Source organism: Artemia franciscana, chromosome 1, assembly GCF_032884065.1.
Source record: "Artemia franciscana chromosome 1, ASM3288406v1, whole genome shotgun sequence".
NCBI lineage: Eukaryota > Metazoa > Arthropoda > Branchiopoda > Anostraca > Artemiidae > Artemia > Artemia franciscana.
The window spans coordinates 47374460-47387549 of record NC_088863.1 but is presented as its reverse complement, the minus strand read 5'-3'; the positions used below and the strand labels follow the sequence as shown (position 1 = coordinate 47387549).

The 13090-nt window shown below is 35.3% G+C and overlaps 1 protein-coding gene across 3 annotated transcripts in view; it reads right to left on the bottom strand.

Moving 5' to 3' along the window:
• LOC136030788 (protein Wnt-4-like) overlaps positions 1–13090 on the bottom strand; it is a 176188-nt gene that overhangs the window by 106721 nt on the left and 56377 nt on the right. For all 3 annotated transcript variants that reach the window (XM_065709837.1, XM_065709841.1, XM_065709847.1), the window contains one exon: positions 4568–4720. In XM_065709837.1, coding sequence (XP_065565909.1) covers positions 4568–4720 — 153 coding nt within the window. The remainder of the gene's footprint in view (positions 1–4567; positions 4721–13090) is intronic.

Here is a 13090-nt window from a genome sequence, read left to right as displayed (position 1 = left end):
AACTAAACTAGAAAGATAACTTATAACAAGAAGAAGATTATGGCACCATCGCCCCACACAGGGAGTTATTCTCGCAGAGAGATCGGACATAGCGAGAAAGCCGATTTTGGACGGCCAAGTATGGATCAACAATGCCATATCTTACACTAATCGAAGAGTTTTTAGTCCAGGGTGGTAGGCCTAACAAGAACTTACAAAAACGATAAAAGCGTGATCGGATGGTACGTTTATTCCGATCGGTTAATAGATCCCAAAACAGGGAAAGACCAATAACGTGTGGCTGCACCAGCGCATTGAAAAACCTTGTTCTGATATGTCTATTATAATTTGTCTTGGCAGATATGAGTAGACCATAAGATTTGCGGATCTTGCTGGTCAAACTTTCAACTAGCAGTGATCTTGTAGATTTCACATCACAACTGATTGGGAGCCCGAGGTAAACTAAACTAGGCGCCGGTCTCACGACACTATTTCCAAATCGGATATCAGGAACGTCATCTGAGCTTTGACGGTTGAAAACAGCAATTTCGCTCTTACTTTCGTTAAAAGAGAGGTTTATTTCGGAATAAGCGTTGCTTAGAACATCAAAGTTCTTTTCTATCATGCCAAAAGAACGACTTAGATTCAGTATATCATCGGCATAATTTAACAGTGATATATCCCTACCTCTAAACACAAGACTCATCTAAACATTTTTTTGTGATTCTACAACACTATTATTATAAAGGGAAGGGGAAGAAACTGCCCCTTGCCGTATACCTTTTCTACAAGAACTACTACAGCCGAAATCTGCGGACCATCAATCGTCGGGACTTTAATTCTAACCTTCAGTTTATTATATAAATTTTTGAGTGGTAGGACGATTGATCTGTCAAGGCCACGTTTGAGCTTACAAGACAGTATCTGAGCATGGACGCCAGAATCGAACGCTCGGCGTACATCATGACTAGCTGCTATCCTATAACCCTTTCCCCTGTCTGATCACACTCTAAATGTACATTACAAATGATATGGTGAACATGTTCCCTACTAACAGATTGGTTAAAACCAAACTGATTATCAGGGCTTTCACAAACTCTACATAATTCATCAATAAAAAGAAGCTCAAAAATTTTGCAAAAAACTGGGACAACTGTTATGGGGTGGTGAGAGCCGCATTGAGCAGGGTCTTTTCCTTTTTTAATATTTGAGCGACAACCCCAACACAAAAGGAATCTGGTACTAAATCGCAAGTGAAGATCATCTGCTATGACAGAGTGAGATGCTCAAGGATCCTTTGGCTGCCATAAGCTAAATGCATGCCACAAACTTGGTCAATGCCTCGCGAGAACTTCTTTGCTTTAAATATCGCCGCCCGAACATCAGAAACAGTTACCACAAACCCAAGTGAATGCAATGCTTCACTTAACAAGAGATCAAGGTTATCTTCATATTTCGACACAAACTGAGCGTCTGGTACTGCAAATTCTATTTTGTAATAACTATTCCACTGTTCTTTTGTGGGCCAGAGGCTGGGACCGTCGCAATCACTTCTTTTTTTCCTTTTAAGGAAATTCTACGCGGCATTTGGGTCACTTTTCAAAGTGTTACTATTTTCGTCCAGAATGGTAGTATTGTGCTTCTGCAGACATTTGGCAAACTTTCTTTTCAGGTAAATCCGCACCATATTCACAGCACCTGACCGGGGTTTTCCTATATCCATCCACATTTTGTGCCAAAACTTAGAAGCATGACAAAGCAGAGCTAGGAGTGGATATTCTTTCCAGCGTGGAACTTCAGTACCATGTAAACTTCAGTGGAACATGCGGATCCTGCGTTGTGGTACCGCAGCACTTTCAGCCACTCTCAAAGTATGGATTATTTCCATGCAGTATACATTTAAATTAACCTGTTTCTCAGTGGTTTCTAGACTGGGATTCGTTTGTAGAAGGTGGTAGGGTACCTTGATTCTTACCAGAATTTCATCACAAACAGACTGGTATATGTCTATATTGATCTTCTTCCAGTCGGATTTCTTACGCCACTTCCTGACTTTGCTGAGACCTATGCTTGGCGGTATAGTTGTATCGAAAGAACAGGATACGGGTAAGTAATCGGAAATGTTGATGGTAGTGTTCACATATGGAGAGGGGAGAGGCAATGTCGTTTGCTTGGTTTGAAGAATGAAATTGAGTCAAGTGCTGTTCTAATAGATTCAGATGAGGCTTGTAGTGACAGCTCAGATTCCACTGTGATAGATTCTGACGTAGCTGTAACATCGAAATCTGTGACATCGAGTGATGACGAACTCGGTGATTATTCGTTTATTGATGTGGGGAATGATGATGGAGAAGGTGAGAAACCCAGCCCAGGAGGTCTTCAGGGCTATCAGAAAGTGAAAATTCAGGTCCTAGTTAACTTAATGATAAATATGACATGGAAAAAAGAAAAAACTTCTTTTATCTGATGGCTAAACCCAAGGCTCAATTAGTAGACACTACAAAGGATTTCAAAGAAAGCAAAAGTAGCATCGATCGAGAAATGGAGATTGGAAAAACCAATTACTTTGCTTGTGCCAGAGATACAGAAGTCAAAGCTTGACCCTGCGGCTCTAGAAAAATTCAGTGTAATTTGCAAAAAGGTTACTATTGCCTCATACTGTAAAGACCCAGACCACTTTACCTTTCTTAATGAAATAAGAGTGCATTAATACCATCGAAAGTGGGAGCTTAACCATTTGCCACCATCTGACACTGCTTTTGAGTGTTATACTAAACGCGTGTACATCCAGAGGGTGTGGTCCCCCAGTACTGCTCGTGCAAGTGCTGCACAAAAATATTTTTATGTGCTGGATATAGATCTTACGATTTACTTTGTGGCTGTGGTGGGAAGTGTTTTATGGACGAGTTTGATATGCTTAATGGATAATTTGATATGCTAAGCTACTATTTAACTTTTGTAGTAACAAGTGCCGTTCACGAAATCCGTTGTAGGTGTTAGTATAGTAGTCTTTTTTTTTGTTTATTCAAGTTTATTAAATAATCTTCTTGTCAAGTTTACTAATAATTATGATTAGGAATCAAAAGAGAGTTATAATCAAGGTCATTGTTGAGTATAGTGGCACTCTTCCTATCTTGGATAATAAAACTATCCGCTACCAGCTAAATCTAGGCGTGAAATCTTTTCCAACGCGAATAAAAAAATTCAAATTGTAAGTTTCAAGGTCATTCGCGATGGTCCCTACTGTACTCGTCACTCCTGGCATTAGTTAGAAAAGATTTTTCCATCATTGTGGAAATTTTTCCGAAACATGATTTAATAGCAAAAAAGTGAGATTTTCAATTTTCGGGGTGAAGCACCCCCCCGGCCAAGTATATAAAGCCCATTTTCGTGATCAGCACTATCGATTACTCCATACTCCGTTGTCAAACCTTCTGCTGCTCACTGATCACCTACCCGACACATTTTCGTTGAGTGGCTCCCTGACTATACAGTGTTAACTGCAATGGCCCATTATTTTAGTGCTTTCTGTAAAATGTATCTATACTATTATTGTCTCTGTGATATCTGTTATCGTTAGCGTTTCTGTCTCACCTACCAAATCCCCGACACTTATGTTGTGGGTTTTTGTGTTTTTCTTTCGTTTATTTTTCTTCTCTTTTACATTAGGCTACGGCTTTTCAGAAATAGTTAACCCAGAGGATGTAAGATTATGTTTTTTCTATTGGAATAAGGTGATATACAATGCTATACTAGGTTACGTCTGACACTGCAACGATGATGCATATTGCTTTTTGAGCTTCGGACTGGGAAAACGCCTGCCTCTCCATAAACAACCAACAGGCATTTTTATTAAAAGCTCTCAAAATATATCTTAATCTGGCTTAAGTTTACCTCTAATGAGATTATGCGAAATACAAAAAAAAATGGACACAGACATATGTAACTTTCCACATCTTTGGAAATATTCTGACAGAGGCTGGTTCATTACTGATGTGATTGGCTAGGACGGGTGAGCACTCACTCAGTAATTTAATGGGGACTTCTCCTGGATATGAGGCCTAATTATTATGGAACCGTCTGATTGCATAGAAAACTCTCATTTTTGATGTCTCTACAGTCCGTCCATACTACAATTTTCAATGATGTCATTCAATGATTTGTCATTGATTTTCAATTTTTTATGATGTTCGTCATTGATGGTTGTGGAAGTAGTACAAATCTGAGTAAAGAAATTGTTAACTTTTGAAGCTTTTATTAAAACACCGACCATACCAGACTCCCGATGTTTTAAATCGATGCGGGTTATTTTGCTCAACCCGGTTTTAATTGGAGATAGACAATTGAAATGGATTCCATAATGGCTGTAAAAAGGTTCCTTTTCTAATCCCTATGGTACTAGACCTGAGCTGATGATGTTCTAAAGAAGTAGCGGCTTGAACTTGAGGGAAAGACAAGGGTATAGAATCCAGAAAGGAGTTAGGGACTGGACATCTAAAAGGGAAGTAAAAGAGTATAGTAAAAAGAAAAAGTAAAAAGAATAGGGGAAGTTTATTAACACTGTAATTCAAGGTTTGGTCAAGCATACCTGGTGGGACAACAGGATATGGCATAAATGACCTTGTTTTTCTTCCGGGTTTCTTCTTTTTGCTTGTTTTCTTTTTCTTTGGTTCATCATTCAGCACTTCGTTAGGCATACTCCATGTTGGTAGTGTTTCATTACCTTTTATTTTTTTTAAACCTAAAAAGAAAATTAATTTAAACAAATATTTTCTATTAAAATTCGAGATCCCAAACATTTAATATCAGTCAATGCTGTTTCGATCTAGGATCTAAATCTATATATAAGATAGAGCGTATCTAACATCCTGATAGAGAAGGGGAGAGGCTCCTTGGCATTTTTTGTTGTAAAAATGAAAACATGTTTGGAGTGACGGCTAGCTTTTGATCCAAAGAGCACATGAAGCTGATTTGACCAAAAACTTAAGGTGGTCAAAGACTCCACTCAAGAAATAAAGATAGATTAATCCTAAAGAAATATACCTAAATATGATGAAAATATAACACTTTAGTAACTGAATTATGAAAACTACAACAAAGAATTATGGAAAACAGGCTGCCCAGAACGTGTTATATCAAATGCTTAACCTTACCAAAATACCAACTCTATATATTAAATATTTAATTAAAACGTACCTATATAGTAGTTTATCTCACTCTGTCTAAGCTAATTGCCCCAAATGCAGACAAAAGACTGGTTTTACGCATACAGATCAGATCAAAATTCTTGAGTGGGGTCGCTATAATATATAAGAACGGGCCATTTTTAAAGCACCAATCTGTTCATTCAGTTTTTTATCTTCTTTGTCCTGATCCTTCCTAAACATAACAACACATAACACATAAATAAAAAAAAGATGCGCCATTAGTGGATCCATCGGCAGAACTTTGTTTCATTTTTTTTTTTTTTTAATATGTATTATAAACCTTACAAAATGATCTTTGTCTCAAAAAGGTGGAAAAAAAATAAAGAAGTTGACATGAGTTTTGTTAAAATATGGTATTAAACATAGGTTTTACTTCCCATCTCTCAAAAACATTCTAAAAAATGCATTAAGACACATTAAAAGGGTAGGAAAAATGAAACCTTAATGGTGAAAAACTGTCCTATCCTTGAAGGATTTATTTCTTTTCTGGGTACTTTTCCTTATCTCTGAATGATAAAAATGTCTCTAACCCACTGCGGCCCAATTTCCATTTTTCTTTATCAATGGATGGGTTCCAGTTCATGATTATACAATGTTTGTTGACAGATAGAATATTTACAAGAACTTCAATTTAGAGCAAAGGTGGAAAAATAAATCATCTCAAAAGATGACTTACATACGAGAATAAAGACATCTTAGTCTAATTTTTGAAAATTAGCTAATTTATAACATCACTAACTATTTTTGACAGATTACTGGAGATATTCTGAAGATATTAGCATTTACTTTCATTTAGCGTTTTCCAAAATTAAGACATTTCCCATCCATTCCAGATATTAGCCAATTTAAAACATTATGTAAAATGTATTTCACTCTTATGCAATACTGTTTTCGAGTTTCATGTTCCTAGCATAAAGCCTTATATTCTATTAAACAAAAAAAAACAAGTTTTTTTAAATGAAAGTAAGGAGCGACATTAAAACTTAAAACGAACAAAAATGACTCCGTATATGAAAGGGGCTTTTCCTCCTCAACGCCCCGCTTTTTACGCTAAAGTTTGACTCTTTCTCTTCACTCTACATTTTAAAACAGTAAAAAACTTTAGCGTAAAGATTGGGGCGTAATGTCGCTCCTATAAATAAAATAACCTACAAATAAAAAAAACTAGTCTTTTTATTTAATTTCTGAACGTTTTTGAATTAATGCATGTTTGATTTTGGCTCTCCGCACATAAATTATTAAAATGAAATTTGTATATTAATTCTTTTTTTGGATAAATGGCTTTCTCTTAGTTTTGATCAGACGATTTTGAGAAATAAGGGGTGGGGAAGGAGGCCTAGTTGCCTTCCAATTTTTCGGTTACTTAAAAAGGCAACTAGAACTTTTAATTTTTAACGAACGTTTTTATTAGTAAAAAAATATACGTAACTTAAGAATTAACTTACGTAACAAACTTTTATATTCTTATATTTTTATTATGTATACGAGGGGGTTTGTACCCTCGTTAATACCTCGCTCTTTACACTAAATCGTAAGTTTTGTCCCAATTCTTTAAGAGTGACCCCTGATTTAGAAAGGCCGTAGAATAAATAGTTGAAATTACTAAAAATACTTTAGCATAAAGAGCGAGGTATTTATCTCCTTCTAAATACCTAGATCTTTATGCTAAAGTATTTTTAGAACCCCTCATATGCGTAATAATCTCTGTTTGTTTTAAGTTTCAATGCTACTCCTTCCTTCCAATTGAAAAAACGTTTTCATGTTTATTTTTCATTGTTTTTTATAGTGATGCTAGAAAATCCTGCGCCCTTTTCATTGAATTTTTCTTCCCCCATGACGGATTCCTCCAATGAAAGATCCTCCAACATAGCCCCCTCCCCTCAGCCCCACCCCCAAACAAAAAAAATCCCCCTGAAAACGTCCGTACACTTTCCAATAACCATTACTGTAAACACTGGTCAAAGTTTGTAACTTGTAGCCCCTCCCCCAGGGATCGTAGGGGAGTAAGTTATCCCCAAAGACATAGTTATTATGGTTTTGACTATGCGGAACAAAACGGCTATCTCAAAATTTTGATCCGTTGACTTTGGGAAAAAAGTTAGCGTTGGAGGGGGCCTAGATGCCCTCCAATTGTTTTGGTCACTTAAAAAGGGCACTAGAACTTTTCATTTCCGTTATAATTAGCCCTCTTGCGACATTCTAGGAGCACTTGGTTGATACGATGACCCCTGGGGAAAAGAAAAAAAAAACAAACAAATAAACACGCACCCGTGATTTGTCTTGTGGAAAAAAATACGGAAGTCCACATTTTTGTAGATAGGGGCTTGAAGCTTCTACAGTAAGGTTCTCTGATACGCTGAATCTGATGGTGTGATTTTCGTTTTAGGGTGAATAAGGGGTGTTTCTCCCTATTTTCTAAAATAACGCAAATTTTCTCAGGCTCGTAACTTGTGTCGGGTAAGACTAATCTTGATGAAACTTACATATTTAAAATCAGCATTAAAATGCAATTCTTTTGATGTAACTATTGGCATCAAAACTCCATTTTTTAGAGTTTTGGTTACTATTGAGCCGGGTCGCTCCTTACTACAGTTCGTTACCACGAACTGTTTGATATCCTGACAAATGAAAATGGGTGATATATTAGTCATACTATTCGTAAAAAGTGAAAGGACAGGTGTAACTTTAATAATAGATTGGCTTACAATTCTAACCAATATAATTTTAAATTAAATACAATTTTACTATATTGGTTTCAAATGTTTTGGACTTCAAGATTTTTAGATGTTTCCCTATAGAGAAACAAAATCTCTCGCACCAAGCGTAGTTTAATAGGACTAATAAATATATTCTATTTAGTTTTCACCCAGCGTTCTGTATTTTTATTTTGACTATTTTTTTTAAATCAATTATAGTTAGCTCCAAGGACCCTTAAACCAGTTATAAGCCTACATGCTTCTTTAACTTTTTACTCTCATCATGATATGTTTGATCCTTATTTTCTTGTCTATTTTGAATAATAATTATACCGAATGCGATGGTGCTATTTTCGTTAAGAATCTATGACTTTTAGGGGGTGTTTTTCCCTATTTTCCAAAATAAGGCAAGCTTTCTCAGGCTTGTATCTTTTGATGGGTAGGACTAAATTTGATGAAACTTATATATTTAAAATCAACATGAAAATTTGATTCTTTTGATGTATCTATTAGTATCAAAATTTCGTTTTTTAGACTTTTGTTTACTATTGAGCCGGGTCGCTACTTACTACAGTTTTAATGTATTAATCAAGGGTGCCGGCAGAAAATTTTCCATGGGGGAGGGGGGCAGACGCCAAAATGACAGTGGTGGTTGAGTGACAGTTTAGGTGGTTTAGGGCACCAACCTACGACTTTAATCCGAAGAGCCGAATTTGTATTTAAAAGAGCCGAATTTAAAATCCTGAGAAGCTAATTGATTTAAAAGTATCAATAACTACATTTTAGGCTTCCAAGTTGCAAAAGAGCTAATGCCAAACGGTGGCAGTACTGGATTCAACCAAGTTCATTCGCTTTATTTGTAATGAAATTAGTCTACGTTTGGTGATCTGCAATTGCGTATAAGCTATAATGAAAGGGGGGGTGAGTCATTGCATAGGTTGGGGTAGGGTAGATTCCTACAAAAGTACATTTTAATGGACAAGCTGCTTACTCTTCATGAGGCTTCAGATAAATGTTGAAAGAGGTAGGGGGAGTAAGAATAAATTAAAACGTTTCTCTATAAAGCTAAAATTAAGTAAAAAAATAAGTTTTTTTAACTGAAAGTAAGGAGCGACATTAAAACTTAAAACGAACAAAATTACTTCGTATATGAAAGGGGCTGCTTCCTAATCAACGCCCCGCTCTTTACGCTAAAGTTTGACTCTTTCTTTCATCTCTTCTTTTTAAAACAGTAAAAAACTTTAACGTAAAGAGCGAGCGTTGATGAGGAAGCAGCCCCTTTCATATAAATAATGTAAATAATGACGAAGACCACACTGCCTTTCCATGATACAACAACAAAAGAGAGAGTAATGAGGACTTTTTTCCCAAGACTATCAGATTAGCTGCAGAGAAGGCAAATAGCGCAATAAGAAATCATTCCAATTTTTAATAAATACAGTTAGTGAAATGAATGAATCTTTTTATCTTGTAAAATGTTAGCTTTTATCAGACAGTCTTGGCTGAACTTTTCGTTAAGAAGTAATGATGCCAAGCCTATTTAAAAAAAAAATGGATTTTCAACTGAGAACTTTTATTGTAAGTGTTTTATGGTTTTTTTATTTTTTCTTTGCTGAAGACGGCCCTTAGATATAGGGCGGGGAAAAAAGTCCTCATTATTCTCTCTTTTGCCCTTTCATATACGAAGTAATTTCTTTTCGTTTTAAGTTTTAATGTCGCTCCTTACTTTCAGTCAAAAAAACTTGTTTTTTTTTAATTTAATTTCTGAACGTTTTTGAATCAATGCATGTTTTGATTTTGGCTCTCCGCAGAGGAATAAATAAAACGAAATTTGCATATTTTTTTTTTTTTGGCTAAATGGCTTTCTCGTAATTTTGATCGAATGATTTTGAGTAAAAAAGAGCAGGGCAGGATTCCTAGTTGCCCTCCGATTTTTTGGTTAATTAAAAAGGCAACTAGAACTTTTAATTTTTTACGAATCTTTTTATTAGTAAAAGATATGCGTAACTTATAAATTAGCTTACGTAAAGAACTTTTGTATTCTCATGTTTTTTATTACATATATGAGGGTGTTCGCCCCCTTGTCAGTATCTCGCTCTTTACACTAAAGCTTAAATTTTGTCCCAATTCATTAAGAATGACAAAAGGCGTAGAATAAATAGTTGAAATTGCTTAAAAAACTTTAGCGTAAAGAGCGAGGTATTAGGAGGAGGTGAGCCCCTCATATGGGTAGTACTTTCTGTTCGTTTTAAGTTTTAATGCTACTCCTTACTTCCAGCTGAAAAAACTTGTTCATATTTATTTTTTCATTGTTTTTTTTTAAATAATGCTAGTAAATCCTGCGCTCCCTTCATGGAATTTGTTTTCCCCCATGACATATTTCTCGATGGAAAGTTCACCCAGCATATCCCCCTCTTCTCAACCCCTCCCCCAACCACAAAATCCTCCTGAAAACGCCCGTACACTTCCCAATAACCATTACTATATGTAAGCACTGGTCAAAGTTTGTAACTTTTAGCCCCTCCCACGGGGACTGTGGGGGAGTAAGTCGTCCCCAAAGACATAGTTATAAGGTTTTTCGACTACGCTGAATAAAATGGCTATCTCAGAATTTTGATCCGTCGACTTCGGGAAAATAATTAGCGTGGGAGGGGGCCTAGGTGCCCTCCAATTTTTGGTCACTTAAAAAGGGCACTAGAACTTTCCATTTCCGTTAAAATAAGCCCTCTTGCAACATTCTAGGACAACTGGGTCTATACGATTACCCCTGGGAAAAAAAACAAAAACAAAAAAAACAACAAACAAACAAATAAATCTGGAAAAAAAATTCCAAATTCTACATTTTTGTAGATAAGAGCTTGAAACTTCTACAATAGGGTTCTCTGATACGCTGAATCTGATGGTGTTTTTTTTGTTAAGATTCTATGACTTTTAGGGGGTGTTTCCCCTATTTTCTAAAATAACGCAAATTTTCTCAGGCTCGTAACTTTTGATGAGTAAGACTAAACTTGATGAAACTTATATATTTATAATCAGCATTAACATGCGATTCTTTTGATGTAGCTATTGGTATCAAAATTCCATTTTTTAGAGTTTTGGTTACTATTGAGCCGGATCGCTCCTTACTACAGTTCGTAAACCACGAACTGTTTGAAAACGTTATATTCCCATATCTAAAAGCACATAGATGGAAAAAACAAGTCAGGTCAGCATCAGCCCCGCCAGGAAATTTCTTCGGGGTGGCAAATACAGCTAGGAACTTAGTTTTCAGCATTTATAAATGGTAATATTTTCTTTTTTTATTTACAATCTATTTTCTTTTTCTATTTTTCTTGTTCTTTTTCTGTATATGTAGAAGATCAAAAGTCTCACAGAATTTGCATCAATACAAACAATAACACTCCTTTTCATCCAACCGAAATTCTTTAGTAGAAATATTAACAAGGACTTGTCCACCAAAATTACTATTCATCGCCAATTTTTTAAAGTATATTCAAATTTTGACCGAAATTGAAATAGCGAATTTAAACGTAGGACGGTACTAATGAAGGTACAATTATTGATTTTCAGATTTTAAAAGCGATTAACCAGGGACTTAAGGGACCTGTACCCCAAATTATATCTTGGTTAGGACTGGGTATGATTTGGAAAACAATAAGAAATTAAATAAAAAAGAGCTTGTCAACTGAAAGCAAAGAATAGACTTGGAACCTATTTGAACAGAATCTTCTTTGTATAAAGGGGGCTGTCTGCTCCTTAGGCCTACTCTTTACTGTGAAGTATGGCTTTTTTCCAGAATAAAAAAAAAATACAATAAGAAAAATAAAGATATTTCAAATCACAAAATAACTTTTGCTTAATAAACGGTTTTTGAGAAGGGGGCGGTACATACAGAGTAATTACTTTAAGTAATTAATTATTTACTTGAGGAAGTAATTATTGTATATACAGAGTAATTTATATTTATTACAAGTTTTAAAATTGCTCCTTACTTTAGTTGAAAAAGCCTTTTCTATTTGTTTAATTACATTTCATGAAACTGTAAAGTCTTATGAATACAATACTTTTGTTAGCGTAGAAAGAATCAATATTTTAATCACAATTTTGTGATTATTTCAAATCACAAAATAACTTTTGCTTAATAAACGGTTTTTGAGAAGGGGGCGGTACATACAGAGTAATTACTTTAAGTAATTAATTATTTACTTGAGGAAGTAATTATTGTATATACAGAGTAATTTATATTTATTACAAGTTTTAAAATTGCTCCTTACTTTAGTTGAAAAAGCCTTTTCTATTTGTTTAATTACATTTCATGAAACTGTAAAGTCTTATGAATACAATACTTTTGTTAGCGTAGAAAGAATCAATATTTTAATGATCTCTATTTGGATTTTGATGGATAACCAAACAGTTCATGGTAACCAACTGTAAGTACGGTACGACCTGGCTCCCTATTAACCGAAACTCTAAAAAACTGAACTTTGATACTAATAGATATATCAAAAGAATTGGCTTCTCATGCTGATTCCAAATAAATATATTTAATTTAAGTTCAGTTTTACCCATCAAAAGCTACGAGCCTGAGAAAATTTATCTGATTTTCGAAAAAAGGGGGAAAGACACCCTAGAAGTCATAGAATTTTAATGAAAAGTACCTCATCAGATTCACTGTATCAAAGAACCCTACTATAGAGGTTTTAAGGTCATAGCTAAAAAATGTGGAATTTTGTAATTTTTGCCAGAGAGAGATCACGGATGCGTGTTTATTTGTTTTATTTCCCAGGGGTAACCGTATGGACCGAGTGGGCCTAGAACGACAGATATCGTTCATTCTAGTTCTAGTTCCCTTTTTAAAATGACTCAAAAATTGGAGGGTAACTACCCCCCCCCATGCCACTTTTTTTCCCAAAATCGACCGATCAAAATTTTGAAATAGTTTTTTTCAGCATAGTTGAAAGGCCCAGTAACTATGTCTTTGGACATAAAATGACCCCCTAAAGCCCTTAGGGAAAGGTTTTTAGGCTATGAATTTACCCATTGTTTTATGTTTTAGTGGAAAGTATGCATATATTTTCGGATGGAAGGGGAAGACGAATTTTCTGATGGGAGAAAATTTTCATGAAGAGGGAAGTTTCCAGGGGGTGAACTTTTAAGGGAAAATTTTAAACTGGGCGAATTTGCCAGAATTCCTATAGGAACTTTCGT